The 15,262-nt window shown below is 38.9% G+C and overlaps 2 protein-coding genes and 2 long non-coding RNA genes across 5 annotated transcripts; 2 read left to right on the top strand and 2 right to left on the bottom strand.

The window, feature by feature from the left end:
• The first annotated feature begins 18 nt into the window (after positions 1-18).
• LOC124207338 (derlin-2-like) lies at positions 19-2,178 on the top strand. Of its 2 annotated transcripts, none has more exons than XM_046604741.1 (7): positions 19-163; positions 256-458; positions 522-587; positions 646-813; positions 884-1,006; positions 1,095-1,258; positions 1,344-2,178. In XM_046604741.1, exons 2-7 carry the CDS (start codon positions 366-368, stop codon positions 1,489-1,491), a joined length of 762 nt encoding a protein of 253 aa, XP_046460697.1. In that variant the 5' UTR covers positions 19-163; positions 256-365; the 3' UTR covers positions 1,492-2,178. The 2 variants fall into 2 exon arrangements, with proteins under 2 accessions (XP_046460697.1, XP_046460698.1); XM_046604742.1 differs by having other exon boundaries at positions 54-163; positions 227-458.
• Positions 2,179-2,477: 299 nt separating this feature from the next.
• On the bottom strand, positions 2,478-2,950 carry LOC124207345. The gene is made up of 2 exons (XR_006879899.1): positions 2,854-2,950; positions 2,478-2,789 (listed from the first exon to the last, which is right to left on the bottom strand). It is a non-coding gene; the product is annotated as an uncharacterized LOC124207345 (long non-coding RNA).
• Positions 2,951-3,043: 93 nt separating this feature from the next.
• LOC124207341 (transmembrane protein 17B-like) lies at positions 3,044-4,721 on the top strand. The gene is made up of 3 exons (XM_046604748.1): positions 3,044-3,179; positions 3,268-3,371; positions 3,442-4,721. Exons 1-3 carry the CDS (start codon positions 3,068-3,070, stop codon positions 3,751-3,753), a joined length of 528 nt encoding a protein of 175 aa, XP_046460704.1. The 5' UTR covers positions 3,044-3,067; the 3' UTR covers positions 3,754-4,721.
• Positions 4,722-5,106: 385 nt separating this feature from the next.
• LOC124207346 lies at positions 5,107-13,970 on the bottom strand. Its single transcript, XR_006879900.1, has 6 exons — positions 13,882-13,970; positions 13,615-13,714; positions 13,187-13,402; positions 7,847-8,081; positions 6,913-7,334; positions 5,107-6,845 (listed from the first exon to the last, which is right to left on the bottom strand). It is a non-coding gene; the product is annotated as an uncharacterized LOC124207346 (long non-coding RNA).
• Between the last annotated feature and the right edge of the window lie 1,292 nt (positions 13,971-15,262).

Genomic DNA, 15,262 nt, shown 5'->3' on the forward strand with positions numbered 1-15,262 from the left:
CCATTTACACCGTTGCAATAGCAACCAAAAATTGATCTTTGGAATTCCCTTTTTTTGACATTTCCGTTTCTGCTGTAGCCTCTACAAATTGTCCACGTCGACCAAGGGGGGTTTGTTAAAAGAAAAAATAAACAAACCAATTTGACTCTTGGGAAAAACGATGGTTGGTAGTGTTTCGCGAAATCCTTACATTTTTGGATAAATCGTTTCTTGATTGTATTTCTAGGTATTCATAAATTGTTTTTCTTATTTGAGGTTCGTGTTTGAGCTGGTCATAGTCCTTTGTATACAATAACAGTATACAATTTAAGTGATAAAACATCATCTTAGTTGACTGTTGATGAAATCAATTACAAGAAAGCACCATGGCTTACCACACATTACGCCAAGAGTATATGTTGATGCCTCCAGTAACTCGGGCATACACCACTGTTTGCTTGCTCACTTCAATTGCAGTGGTAAGTAACACTCGAAACTTTGAAAGGGACTCAGTAATCGACTGCAAAACATTTCCTTTTCAGCAACTGGATGTGGTGTCACCTTTTCAACTGTATTTCAATCCTTTGCTCATCACTCAAAAGTTTGAGGTAATAGGATTGGTTTGCTTTTGTATGGTAGCCAAATCATGTAATCTTGTATTTGCAGATATGGAGGCTACTGACTCCATTCTTCTTTTTTGGGACATTCAGCTTCAATTTTCTGTTCAACATGATTTTTACCTATCGCTATTGTAGAATGTTGGAGGAGGGTTCATTCAGAGGTAGAACAGCTGATTTTGTTTACATGTTCATATTTGGCTGCATCACAACAGTGGTAATTATGAAAATTTGCATGAATTCCTGTTTCAAGTTTTTTTAACTATTTGCTTTTCTCATGTTTTTAGATATGTGCTTGGTTTGTAAATTTATTGTTCCTTGGACATTCGCTCACCACGATGTTCGTCTATATTTGGGCTCGGAGAAATCCTTACGTTAGGATGAATTTCTTCGGCCTTCTACCTTTTCGAGTAAATAGGACAAAGCAACTGCAAAATTCAAAACACCCTGTGCGAAAATTAACCGATAATTTTTTTCTCTATCCTGACATTTTTATAGGCCCCATATTTGCCTTGGGTTCTCGTGGCTTTTTCAGTTCTTTTAGGCAATAGCGTATTGGTGGACATTCTCGGGATCGCCATCGGTCACTTGTATTTCTTCCTGGAAGATGTGTTTCCTAATCAGCCTGGAGGCAGAAGACTCTTGGCCACGCCTCGTTTACTGTATGCAACAATTTGGCATTCTCGAAAAGAAAAACATCAAAGATCGGTCAAGGGGTTCACGGTTTCTTTTCTTTTCCCCCCCTAGGAAACTTTTGTTCGACACGCACACTGAAGACCCTCTTTACAATCCGGCTCCTGACGAGCGTCCTGGGGGTTTCGATTGGGGCGGTGCTGGTGCTCCGGGAGTGGCAGACGCAGTCGCCGACCAGCCGAGAGAAAACGAAAATCAGTGAGGAAAAGAAAGAAAAAAAAGAGAAACAAACACAATCGTCTTTTTGAAAAATTACTAAATGGCAAAAGAAAATACATGGAAATTTGTTTAATATACAGTTGTCGATGTTCGCCCTCATTATTCCTTCTACACAGTGGCCCGGTTTTCTTTCGCTTACCAATGACCGACTAGCATTGACATACTGCTTTGTTGCAACGTTTACAAATATCCAGCGCTTTCCCCTTTCTCCTTTTATGGCCATCTTTTAACCGTGTCAAGTTTACACGCAATCAACCGTACTCGTAGTGTCCATAGTGCAGTTCTTCGCCCATCCAACTCGAACATTTTGGGAACACACAATCAAAATCGGAGCGCACTAGATAATGAATTAATATTCTATTGATGTGAATAAACAAGACTATTCCCTTTTTCGCTAGCTCAGAGATGAAGGGGAGGCGGACCGACCATAAGTCAATCTGAGATAACCGATTGCGAATTCTAGTGAAAAGGTTCTTTGAACGTCCAAGTTTGCACCGAGCGCACAGCGATTTTGTTTCAAGCCAACAAATAGGAAGGAGCAGTTGTCAACCTTGAAAATGATACATTCCCATCTGAAGCATAAATGTCCAAAAAACTCGATTGCATTACGACGCCTTGTTTGTAGTGAATGCGCCAAAGATTTCCAAATACACAACTTGAAGGTCGCAAATCTGTCAAACTAACAAGACTTGCTATTTGTTTGGAGTCATTTGATTTTCTAATCCTGACCTGCTACAGAGATGATGCTGCATTGGGAAAGGCTTATGCTACAGCGAGTTCACTGCCCTGATCACACACGCAGTCCTCAATTTTGTTTTGTTTCTTCAAGGATCTTTTGAACTGCTTAAAGATGTTTAGTCCACCAGATAGTGGAAGCAGATACTGGAGTTGGGAATGTTATAGTCTAGAATTGAAGAGATAAGTAGAAATCAAACCTGCACGATGACGAAAGAAATCAAATAAATTTAGTTGAAATTGACTCTTGTATACATAAATCTAATTAAGAAACAGACAACTTAGGCATTATTTTTTCTTTCCTTCTCCTCAAGTAGTCTGAGATATTCCCGTTCCTCTTTCTCCTTCATTTGGCGAATGGTGTCCTCAAACATCTTTTTGTTCACCCTGCTTTCGGCAGGGTACATTTCTCTCCTCAGATTGATCATCCAATCTTCAAAATACTCTGCCTGGTTAAAGTAATAGAAACAACCAACTGGGAAAATCATGTACATCCCCATTTTGGCTGCTTCCAGTTGCCAGTTTCCCATGTTTGGATTGTGAAACCTGGACAAGAAAGATGAAAAATAATTTTCCAGCCATCGATCCTACAAGTTTTTTCACAGCTTACTTGCTCTAATATAATCGCCAAGTATTTTATTCACAAAACAAGTTTGTACGTGTACCACACAGCACATGTAATACTGTGACGGGAGAAAGTCACGAATGAAAACAGCTGAGTTGTTCTGCTAGAGTCGTTGCCATGGCGCCCAGTTTGAAATGCCCAAAACAATCGGCTGTCATTTCGTTCATAGCCAAAAGCCATCGTCGAAAGCGATGAAATAATGGGAAGACAATCAGTTCAAAATGTTGTGGATTCTTTCAGCGATAGAATATTTCCAGGTCTGTCGGATATACCTCAAGATTTCTCATTCGTATCGGGTCAAAGTGACATAGGTAACTTCAATTCTTCTCAAATCATTCAAGTTCTATCTATTGCGTCTCGTACTTTATGCTAAACGTTTGATTGTTTTATGGAGCAAAGTTTATGATGTCCAATCAAGTTTGGTACTGCAAATGTCACTATACTTCAACTTGGTCTACTACCCAGTGTGGCTGGCGATCATCCTGGCATCATTTGTGGCAAAGGTATTTACATAATACGAAGAAAAAGTCATTGTCTTACATTTCACTCATCATCTCTTGCTACATTTGGCAGCACCAATGTTTTGGCTGGTTCTCGTATCTCCTTCTTGGAATTGGAGTCTCTGCCTGCTGTGTGACGGAAGCCACCAGGATCTACTTGGGCATGTCTGGCAACCTGAGCGAGCAAGTGGCAGAGCTGTCCACCTTCTGGTTCACCACACTCCTGGTCCAGCTGCCACTTGTGACAATCATCCTGATCGTGGCACTCAGCCTGAGCCAGATCCTGGAGATTGTCGCCTTGTCCATCTCCAGTCTCCTGATGGCAGTCCAGCTGTGTGTCTCGTTCGCCACACTTCGTAACGTGGCCCGCCTTCGCCAATTTTAGAAACCTTGAGCCAGGCGAGAGAGAAACTATACCTCTACGTCTCTCTCTCTCTCTCTCTTACTTTAATTTCCACCTCGTGTCGACAGGTTTTTCTTTCGTTATAAAAGCGCATCAGGGTTCTGTGTGAGACGACGAAAAAGAATCAGATAGACAGAGAGAGAGATGAAAATGAAAATGAAAAAGAGAGAGAGAGAACTCTTTTGGTAGTATCTATATGCACGCGAACCGCTCGCTGGAATTTTGTTGGGGTTTTTTCTTCTTTTTTCTGGCGAGTGACCAGCGACCTTGACATGGCGGAATGAAACACACACACACACAGACTCCGACTACTACGACTACTACCACACTAAACTATACTCAACAAATAAGCAGCAACCAAATAAGTGAAAGGAGGTCCGATGAGTCAGAGAATCTCACAGGATCGCCACAGAAGAAGAAGAAGAAGAAGAACATCCAAATGGTGTTTGGACAGAAAAACGAAGATAGGGAGAGGGTGTGAAAAGATATCGTCTCAAGAGCTTGTTATTTCCCCTTTTTGTTTTCTGTTTTGTGTCGCACACAAATAAAACAATTCGACAGGTCATCGGCATCACTACACTCGACGAGGTCACCACGAGTTTTGGGGGAAATCTTTTTTTCGTCTTATACAAGAAGAAGAAGAAGAATCTGAAGGACTCGGAGACGTATACCAGCAGCAGCAGCAGCTCGATGCCTCTGACCTGTTGATGTTATACCTTGACCTGCTTTTCTCCCCTTCTGTCGTATATAACCATTTTTTTTCTTCTTCTTCTTCTTCTTCTTTTGTCGCCCCTTTTAATTCGTTTAATCAACACGATTAGCAATTCCAAAACATTTAGATCTACAGGTGTAATTGATTGATGGATCAGGCCGGAGCACAGACACACTCACCTGAGACATTTTGGTGGGGAAATTCCCCAATTTAATACACACAAAATTGCGAAAATTGATTATTTTTGTCATTGATTGAGTAATACATTTTTTTTTTAAGGGGGTGATCACCTTGCTGGGCGATTTGACGGCCGGCCGGCCAGTGAACTTGGTGTCCGCGAGGTCGTGACTTTTTTTCGAAATTTCCCACGGGGGTTTTGATATTTCTAATTCTTTCATGTATAGGAAATTCCAAAATGTCCAAACGATGACTGTGCAGCATGCACACACTATCAGAGTTCTCCCCCTTTCCCATTCACCTTGTCGGACGTTTATCCACTTGCGAAATTAACAAGTCCTTTAATTAGAAGGGTGTGGGAGGAACGTGGGAAAAGAAATGAAAAAGAAAATGGTCGTTGAGGTGGGCGGAAACGAGTTGTGACGTGTTCCAACACGTCATTTTGGACCGAAATCTTTTCGTCAATTTACCTGAAAAAAAAGGTCAGTCCATTAAACTGGCGAAACGTCATCAGCCTACGTGACTGATGACACAAATGAATTTTATTTCATTGGAATCGCCAATTGATTTTAAGTTGAAATCGCATAGGACAATTTCATCTGAGAGTCAACTTTTATTTCTCTTCTCTTATTCTGACTTTTATTTTTTCCAAATTGCGATTCGAGTTTATTCCCAGTTGTGGGAATAATTTGGCCATTGTCATTTTAAAGTCAAATGCCAAAAGTCGTAAACTGTTTCATTATAAATGTCTAAACGTTACGTTTTAAAAACCTTGTGTGACGGCCGTGTGTGTACGCATAAACAAAGTTCAACAGAACTTATTCCCACACGGGCCGTTTTTATGTGTACATTGTGAACTTGAATGTCATTGAAAAACAACTGCCAGGAGATGAAATCTTCCGATGAAGCTGGGCCATTTCAATTCAACGACATCAAACTGTCCAAATGCTCATAGAAACAAAAATATTACGCAACATTTTTTCGTAATTCACCAGAGATGATTTTTAGACTCAAAAAGTCAACAAATAATATTCGTTAATTCACTGCAACTGGCGAATTCAGTAAAACGAAGATAAACTGCTAATTACTGATAAAAATTCACAAAAAAAATGGAAAATTACATAAGTGTTATCGGAATTCACCAGGGTATTTACTAACAACAACACACGTGAGTATATTTAGACCAGCGAGAAATAGTGGTCAAGTTATCCTACGCCAGATAATTCATTTGGGACACTGTACGTCATTTGTGTTCAGAGTTGTTGGGGGGGGGCTATCTTTAAAGGCTGCATAGCAGCGATACACAAATAAATACTATACCCCATAAAGTTGTTGACGTAGAGACTCACAATTCCCCGTAGGTAATTATATATTGGACTAAAATATATATTTAGAAATGGTTTTTTTTTTCTTTCTTAAAAAAATGAATGACGCAACGGAGGCCGAAATCCCCGATGCAGTTAACTATAAAATGTCCTATAATATCTATTCTATTGGTAGGCTATATACCTAGTGTCAATTTTTAGACGATATCTCTGGTCAGAAATATCTCGGGAAATATAATGCAATTTCCATTGCGGTTGTTCCCAGAAATATTTTACAAAATATTTTTTTAAAAAATTAAGCGGACAAATTCGAAATGTGGAAAAAATTTCAATTTTTTTTTTTTTTTTTAATTATTTAAAAAAAATAGTCCCTGATTTTTAGGACAAATTTTCAATCTCTTTCTCGAGTCAAACAGAAAAAAAATGTTCGTCGACCCGATGCCCTAGCGTGTCCTTAAAATTCCGATCCAAAATTCCCAGTAAAAGAAAAAAAAGAAAAAATCGCGACGACGACGTTGGGAAATTTTGGTCGTTTCCAGTTGGAAACAGTCCAGCCCCGGAAAAAGAAAAGGAAAAAAAAAACTGAATTCAGTTGGCATTAAAAATTCACCAAGGTCCGGCCAAAACACACACAGAGGCGCCTGTAATAAAAAGAAAAAGAAAAATGGATGAAATTGGCGCACTAAAGGTCATCTGTGCCGTCCTATTCTCCGTCGTTTTGTATTGTCTTTATTCGATGCTGTCATCCGCCAACGGATCGGCCCGTCGCAATCACCTGGGAGGCTTCCAGCTCTTCAGTTTCGTCCTCCCCAAAGGATCCTTCCCATGCAACAGCAGCGTAAATAATTCAATTTCATTTCCTACTCAAATTCAATACGTTCAATATGATTCAACTTTTAAAAAAATGTACAAATCAGGTGGCCGTACTGTGATTGAGGGACGTCCGATCGAAGATGACGGCCTACAAACTGAATCAGTCGTCCGGGAAAATAAATCAAATGCTATAAATGCGGGACAATAATAAAAAAAAACAAAAAAAAATGAAATTCAAATGAAGCGGGAGAGAGAGAGGCCTACGTGACGTTCATAAATCTACCCGAAAATTCCGAAAAACTGGGGAAATAAATATATATATATAACTTCTGCTATACAGACTGGGGAAATAAATATCTCGTGTGTATGGAGCGAGTGCGTTCAACCCGGGACCCGACAGACATGCCAGAGACCTTGGGGATATATAAAGTATGCACGCGTGAGCCCTTTATAGCGGGAGAAGAGCGCCGAGCCGGCCGGTGCTGCTGCTGGGTTGTCCGAGATATTTAAATTGGGGGCGATGATCGTGCAGCCAGCTAGCGAGCGGGAAAAATATAAAAGATAAAAACAAAACAAAAACAAAAATCTTTTTGGGGCTAAACAAGAATATTTTAAAAAAGAAAAAGGGTTGTCGAGCCCCGATATGGAATTCACGTTCATTTGATCAACATTTATAAGAGCCCTGTATTATAATATATACGGGAGTAGTATTCTACACATCTAGCACGTACCAAAAAAATCTATGCATTCACATCCCCTTAATTTTATTTTATTTTATTTTTCTCAGAAATAAGTTTTTAAAAAAATTTCTCTGACTTCAGATTTATTACACTACTCACGCTCCGGCAAATGTTTCTTTGATATTCAATTCTAATATGTACGTACAAGTTTTCATTGAATATGAAATTCAAAAGGAGCCAGGACAAGTCGTAGTACAGGGCGATGATTTTTTTGAGGGCACGTTTCGAGCACACGTGTCGGTCGTCCAAGAAAAGCCGACTAGCGTTCGTTCGGGAATCCCGAAATGTTTGTAGGAAAATTCACGTACCTCCGTTTGGGGCTGTTGTTTGTTTCCCTCACGTTTTTGAAGCGCTGGTCCCGGCGCCTGCTGTTGCCTATGCATCTCCCAAGGTTGTCGGCCATGTGAGCTGGGCCCACTCTGTATAGCCGGACAGACAGACGGACGGACGGACGGTCGGTCGTTATTATTTGGTTCGTTCCGTCCCGGAGTTTAGGCCATCGACATAGTAGATCTGGGCGATGCCAACGCCACATCACGTCCGCTACCAAAACATAAAATCAAATAAAAAAAGGGTTGATCAACCCTGATATATGGGCATCTTCGTTTCACATTTTCATATAGCTACAGGGCGATTTAACCCGTTTCGTTCTCTCCCCCTTGGAAAAAGAAAAAAAGGGAGGGCCGTTGAACGCGTGAATGTAGGCCCAATACGGTCCCGGCTGTTTCTAACAGTCCCGTGTGATTTGTATCTGTTCTATAATTCTATGGAAGTAGTAGTCGATTTACATATTGCCTCACATTTCATCTGATCTTTTAAGACGAGTTGATATCATTTCCAGAAAATGTTTTTTGTCCACTCTCTCTCTCTCTTAGGAGTACAGGTGAACCGGCCGGAGCGGTCACAAACCCCAAACGGCCGTGATGTGTCAAGGACGAAACGTAATAATAATAATAATAATCTTCTTCTGCTGCTGCTGCTGGTCAAATGTCGCTCGCTATATCAAGCGTGAATTCCCCCAGCCGGTGAACGAACCCATTTTCTCTCTTCTTCTCCGATTCAAACTTTATTCCAGAACATTCGAGTGAAATGTTCAAGGTGATTTTTTTCTTCTTTTTAATCTTAACTGGGATTTCATCAGGGAATTCTCTACAAAAAGGATTGATTCTCTGTCTCCCAGGCGATTCAACTGCTGGGATATGGCATCAAGTGTAAATGGACAATTTGACTGGACGGTGATTGGTTCAAATGATGTAGGTCACGAATATGTGAATTTGGTTCACGACGGGATATTCCCACCGAGTTTCACCGACGTCTGAAAATTCACTTGGAAAGATATTCCAAGAAATGTTCCGCTGGCAACTGTCGAATTTACTGGGAAATTAATGAGAAACGAATTACTGGGCCAAGTGGCCAAAGTCCCTCATTGGAAACCGATGATGCACGTCGGAGAAATAATCTCCTCAGAAACTACAGCAGAGAAGAAATAATAACCGTAATTCAATTATCTACTATAATAGGCTAGCCCTGCCCCCCCCCTCCGTATAGCGTCCCGAACACACGACGTCCGGCCAACATTGTCCAGCATCGTTATTGCGACTTGTATAGCGCTATAGTCCTCTGTTCGTTCCGCCATATGGATAATTGGAGCCGGCTCTGCGACCAGATGAACACATTCCACACATTTGATTTTTATTAAGACCAAACCCTGATGAGTTGGTAATTCTTTACAGAGGAACGTGCGTATTTTTGTTCTAAAAAATTTCTGGGAATCCAATCACCTGTTCGTCGAAGGCAATCTAAATTCAAACGACCACCAATTGTTATGGCTCTACGGACATAACAGCGCCAACCCAAAATTAGCCAATACAAAATATAACGCCCATAGTCACAAATTCTCTGGGTAATATGATGATGACTAGATAGTTCTGATTCTATTTGTGGGTTTTTTTCTAAAAAAATTTTGGGGGAAAATTGTTTCAATTAGACGAAAAATAAAAACATTTCGTCGTAATAGACAAACTTGTCACACAAGAGACTATTGTGCAAATAATTGTTTTATCCGGAATAATTCCGGTTCGCGGAAATGGCGACATGTGGAATCACTCCCACCGTCACACACGTGTGGCGTCACTTTTCATCTGAAATTCAAACGAAAATTTCATTTTAATTCGATTTCATCATGTTTCAACGATGTTAACGTTCATCAAAAAATTCTAAATTTAGAAAAATAAAATATTCATGGGGATAAGATAAAGCGTGGGGAAAAAAAGGGGGGGATGGATATATATGTAGGGGGGAAAAAAGGGGGATTGAGGTCGTGGAATATAAAGGTCATCCAGCAAGAAACGCATCAACAGTCTGGACAAACTGTGAAAAAATAATAAAATTCTTCCAACACTTTCACCAATTGGAAATTGCTGCACAGTGGAACAGGATCGGACTAGTTGGGGCTCCAAACAAGTCTACAACTGGTCAACTATTTTCCCCATTATAAAAAGATAGGAAATGCTCTACAATGTCCAGCAAATATTGGAACTGCTGGACATGTACAAGTGTCTAACTAGAGAGAAGAGAAGAGCTATACAGGAGGTCCACAGTCATGGAACAATCTAGTTCAAGGTTCCTCTTCTTCTTCTTTTCTCTTTCTGTTATAAACAGCAGCAGCAGTGGACACACAGAAAATGTGGACAGCTTTTTATTTCTTCTTTCTGTGCGTATAGAAATAGAATGTCGGAGTAGTAGATATTCAACGTATTATATTGATGAGCTGTTCGGGGGGTGGTGGTGGTTGGTCAATGCTCTTTTCTCTCTGGAGAGAGGAATATGTTCCAGAACGTAGGGGAAAATTTAATGCTAGAGGTCGAACAACAACAACAACAATTCTTGAATCATTTGATATTGAAAAATTGATTCATGAAATTTTAGATTGGCGCTACGTGAACGAATTAGTTGCGCACCAGCGAACTAGATGGGACGATAATTGAGAAATTCACGAAAAAAGAACAGGAAAATTTTTTTTAAAATTTAATTCAATTTTGATAAAAAGCAAAATTTGAAAAAAAAGAATGCGGCTGGTTTTTTGTCTTTCTCTTTTTTATTTTTATTTTATTTTTATTTTCTGTTAGGGGGGAAAAGGGGGAGGTCTCCATAGAAACCGACCTGATCTCTTGCACACACACACGACACGACCGACACATTCATCAGCAGCCACACGCGAGTGAAAGTTTTTATTTTTTGTTTCTTTTCTTAATTTGAATTTTTTTAAAAATTTTGGTTTTTCTTATTTTTCGAAAAAAGAAGGGGGGATTTCTTTCTTCCCCTCCCACATGTATGGGAGTCATTTTTAAATGCAATTGATTTAAAAAAAAACACAAATTTTTAAATCAACGATTTTTCGCTCAATTATCTTTTAATTTTTTAAAAGGCTTTTAATTACTGTGGGACGCAATTAATTGTTCTCTTATTTGTACGTAATTGGAGCATTTAATTAAATAATCTGCGAAATATCCAAAGGAAATTGGACATTGGGTTAAATTTTAAAAAAATCTAAATATTAAAAGAAGAATTTTGCGAATAGACAAATGAATTCTGGACTTTCACTTTCATCGCGCCAATAAAGAAAAACAAAAATCAAATGTATAGCGCTGAATATAAAACATGTACAGTTTTTATAGAGTCCGGCCATCACTCTCTATTGTATAAAAATATGGAAAGCAGACCGCGAAAAAATTTGTTTTTTATTTTTAAAAAATAAAATAAATTAAAACAAACGCTCAACTGGGTCACCATATAGTCTCTCTCTCTCTCCTCTATATATTTAAGACTCCTCCCATCCACCCACCGGACCACCCCTTTAGCTGGCAAAGCTCATATCGTTTTAAAACACACAACAATCGATCGGGGATCTCGTTTTTGGACGTACGAATATGGCCGACCATTTTCGTTTAGTCGAATTTTGGAAAAGTTCCGAAAAAACTTTTTCTTATTTGAATTTTTTTTGGTTTTTTCGTGAACCGCCTTTTTTTTTTCTCGCCTCCCATATAAGTAAAATAAAATAAAACACGCACTGGGTGCTGACGTCAACGGGTTGGGGGGGTACACACTCTATCCCGGCCGTCATCATTCATTTCCATTTGAAACACAAATTTTGAAACGTTTGGCGCCGCTGTTTATTGGGATCTATGCACTGCTTTGCTGCCGAGAGTGAATCGCGGATAGTAGGGCAAGGACAAGACATATCAAAAGTGGGAGGAGTCTCCGGAAAAATAAAATCAATCAAATTGTTTAAATGAATTTTAAAAACAAAAATCGCAGAGACAAAATTCTCGGATGACATGCGAATTTCTGAATAAAATTTCGCCAGAAATTTACATATCTACAGGAGAGTATATATTATATTTTAAAAAAATACGCGCTGGAGCCTATCTCTTTTTCTCTCTTGTCCTATACATATTATAGTGGTGGTAGCAGCTACGGTTAGTCCCAGTCCTTGGCCGAGTGACCGACATTTTTTTTTTTTTTCCACTGGCCTGGAGCAGCAGCAGCAGCAGCGCAACAGACGCGATTGAATACCAAAGAATCGGTTGGTTGGTGGTAGACAAAATTCTAACGAACGATTATCAGCGGCAGCAAAGCGGCTCCCATATAAGACGATAGATGATAAGTATGCGCGAATTTTTCTGTCGAGTTGATCGTTTACAAACGAGAAAATGCCCCGTAGGGTCTTTTTTTTTTAAATGGAAATCCGAGACATTTGAAAAAATGACTGAATTCGATATAAGTTTACACACACACACACTGTAGAAATGATAAATGTACATACACCAGCAGAGCTATAAATTTCAACTTTCCTATTTCTTCTTTTTTTGTTGTGGGAGATACCCGAAAAAGAAATTTGTAAAAACATCAGAAAAGTGACATGGCAGAAAAAGTAAACAAGAATCGATATGTATGGAGTTTAAAAATAGACGCCGAAAATGGAATTTACCAGGAATATTTATCTTTCCCATGAGCCGATAACTATACTGGACAACACCCGATGGACTTTTTTTTTTCTTGATTATTTTGAAATGGGACAATGACAGATGTTGTCGAGCCAGTTATTATATTATGTTTGATACCCCCCCTTTTAAAAATAAAAAAAGAAAATGTTGTTGGGACAGAAAAAAGGGTGTATACTACAGAGTGGCCTGCTGGGCTTATACCATGTCTTTTTTTCATAAGTGGTGCACACAGACTGGGTGGCACCTGTCATTGATATCTAAACGACGGTCAACGTTTAAATACATACATTTCAGAAAAAGATTAAATTTGATTCACTCTCGGAGCCCTGATTTTTAAACGAGGAGGGCCCGGCCCAGGTCCCCCCTTGGTCACAACATTTTTTAGCTGCACTTTTAAGTTCAAATAGTTTCCAATTTGATTTTTTACCCACAGACAAATTTGTGAGGTATACGAAACAAAACAAGCCTGATTTGAAATAGTTCTACCGATGAATTAATTAATGAACCCTAACTGAGTCAACAAAAACGGTAGGAGAAGTCCCAGTCAACGGCCTGGAATCGTATTCCGTGTTATTTGACGATTTCCAACCAATGCCACCAAACAGTTCAGATAGGAATTCAACAGATCAATATTTGTCCTACCTTTAAGGCTGGAAAATACGACCAGGCATCCATCCACAAGTGCCCCATCCGCTGGAGAGTTGAATCCACCACAGACAGGATAGGGAAAAGTGGGGTCCTCGTGAATACACCCACACTCACATGGGTGTACACGAGGGCATTCAAAGAAGAGGCAACAAGAGATCCGTAACCCGATCGACATCGGTAGTTTCTCCATGCAAACGGGATGCTGTTTATCTAAATAAAAAATCAAAAATTTGGGTTACGAAAAATATTGAAAGATATGAGACAACAAGTTAAGGAAAAGTTGAAAAAAGAGACATTGAGTAAACTCTAATTGTTAATAAAAGAATTGAAGGTGTACATGTAATGCACTGCATTGATGCTAGTCATGCAACAGTATAATGTCCATCAGGTCACAGGTTAATCAAAGTAACGAAAATCATTACCCAAACCGATGATGAGACTGAAATTGTTGCTGATGACAGGTCCAGCACAAGTAAAGACTTGAATATCTTGTGGTTAGGATTGCTCACTCAGGTCTTAAATCTGTGCACAAAGGAAAAGGTTAGATAGGAAAAACAATCTGCCATGCTTTCACAGAGGGGCCTTATTACATGATAGTTGTGCTAGTCAGGAAAACTTTACATTTCAAAAATTTAGAACAGGTTTTTCTTAATCTTATTAAGCTCTCAGAACCATTAAAATCAAATTACCCTTGGTTTTATTTCCCTGCTATACAGCATGGAGTGTTACCTTATACCTATTCTATCACGAGTCACGAGACGACCACATTTTTGATGATCGAAGCAGACGACACTAATTTATTCAAATTAGCCAAATAATTAAGATATCGATACTAACTATTACAAATCGACCTCCTTTATTAATCTAAACCAAAAACGATCAATGCAGTTTTCTTGCCCGTGCTCGATATTCGAGCCAACCGGTTCGAGATTATTTGAATATCTAAAAGTTGGTCTCCTAACAAAATTTGCAGGAAAGCCGACAGATAATTACTTTTCGAGCGCAACATACTAATTTAATAAGATTCCCCAGGACCTTCTCGTAAGCCAAGAGGGAATATAATTTTTATTACATTATAACGGGATATAGAAGTGCGTAGAACAAATTTTTCCAAGCTTAATTCTATAAGTGGTTCTGATCTATACCTCTGCGCTACACATTCCGCAACAATGACTAATTAAATTTTATTAATTTTTTTTAAATAAAACAAATGCAGCCGACCAGAAGTCGAATGCAATGAGTACGACGAGTTTCCTGGTAACACTATAAAAGCGGAGTCATATAGGCTACTGTTTTTTGTTTAAATAATTCAGTTATGTTGAAATCATTAATTTATTGGTAGAAACAGCCAAGGTCCTCTATTGAAACCAACCGCGTGTTGGTCTTTAATTTTACACGGAAATGAATTAACTAATGCTAATCAAAATGGATAATCAAAATGTTTTTGGACCTTGGCGAGCTCAGCGATAAGATCAACAACAACAAAACAACAAAACAACAAAATCGAATGAAGATATTGTACTCGGCAACCCTTTTAATAATTGAGGCGTCTACTGCGCAGTTCTATGCCATTGAATCTTTAAAAAGAAACGAATATCATAAACTAATGTGTTGTGTAATAAATATGAAGGCGTTTGACAGGTTGTTGTTGTTGTTGTTGCGGAACAACCTTGAAAGGCACGTGCCTGTCACTATAACTGGCAGCCAATATTATTTTTAATTAGAATTAGATCTGGGAATTCTATAAAAGGACATTGGTGTTTCGCCAGACATTGTTGCTCCTGAGAATAAGTCAAACCAATCATACTGGACGGAATGATAGATAACATATAATGTATTAAGACGATTATATTTATGTGCGCCGGCCTTGGGATATATATACGTCCAGGACGATTACACGTGTCTCCAACATATTCCGTTATCCTTTTAAAATATTTTCGGACAATAAGTCTCTTGATAATTTAATAATAGAAATGTAATACGTCTGAAACAATTTGAATTGTCGTTGTCTATACATTAAATGACATAGAAAATGAGAAATGTATAGACGTTCTATTGTCATTTCCCCCC

Source organism: Daphnia pulex, chromosome 11 (genome assembly GCF_021134715.1).
Source record: "Daphnia pulex isolate KAP4 chromosome 11, ASM2113471v1".
Lineage (NCBI taxonomy): Eukaryota > Metazoa > Arthropoda > Branchiopoda > Diplostraca > Daphniidae > Daphnia > Daphnia pulex.

What these genes read in the sequence shown, in the direction of transcription:
- LOC124207338 (XM_046604741.1), top strand. Translation starts at nt 366, where the DNA reads ATGGCTTACCACACATTACGCCAAGAGTATATGTTGATGCCTCCAGTA. An exon ending in TGCTCACTTCAATTGCAGTG is followed by an intron (nt 459 to 521) that starts GTAAGTAACACT and finishes TTTCCTTTTCAG; the next exon opens with CAACTGGATGTGGTGTCACC. An exon ending in TCGGCCTTCTACCTTTTCGA is followed by an intron (nt 1,007 to 1,094) that starts GTAAATAGGACA and finishes ACATTTTTATAG; the next exon opens with GCCCCATATTTGCCTTGGGT.
- LOC124207341 (XM_046604748.1), top strand. Translation starts at nt 3,068, where the DNA reads ATGGGAAGACAATCAGTTCAAAATGTTGTGGATTCTTTCAGCGATAGA. An exon ending in ATCGGGTCAAAGTGACATAG is followed by an intron (nt 3,180 to 3,267) that starts GTAACTTCAATT and finishes TATGGAGCAAAG; the next exon opens with TTTATGATGTCCAATCAAGT. An exon ending in TGGCATCATTTGTGGCAAAG is followed by an intron (nt 3,372 to 3,441) that starts GTATTTACATAA and finishes TACATTTGGCAG; the next exon opens with CACCAATGTTTTGGCTGGTT.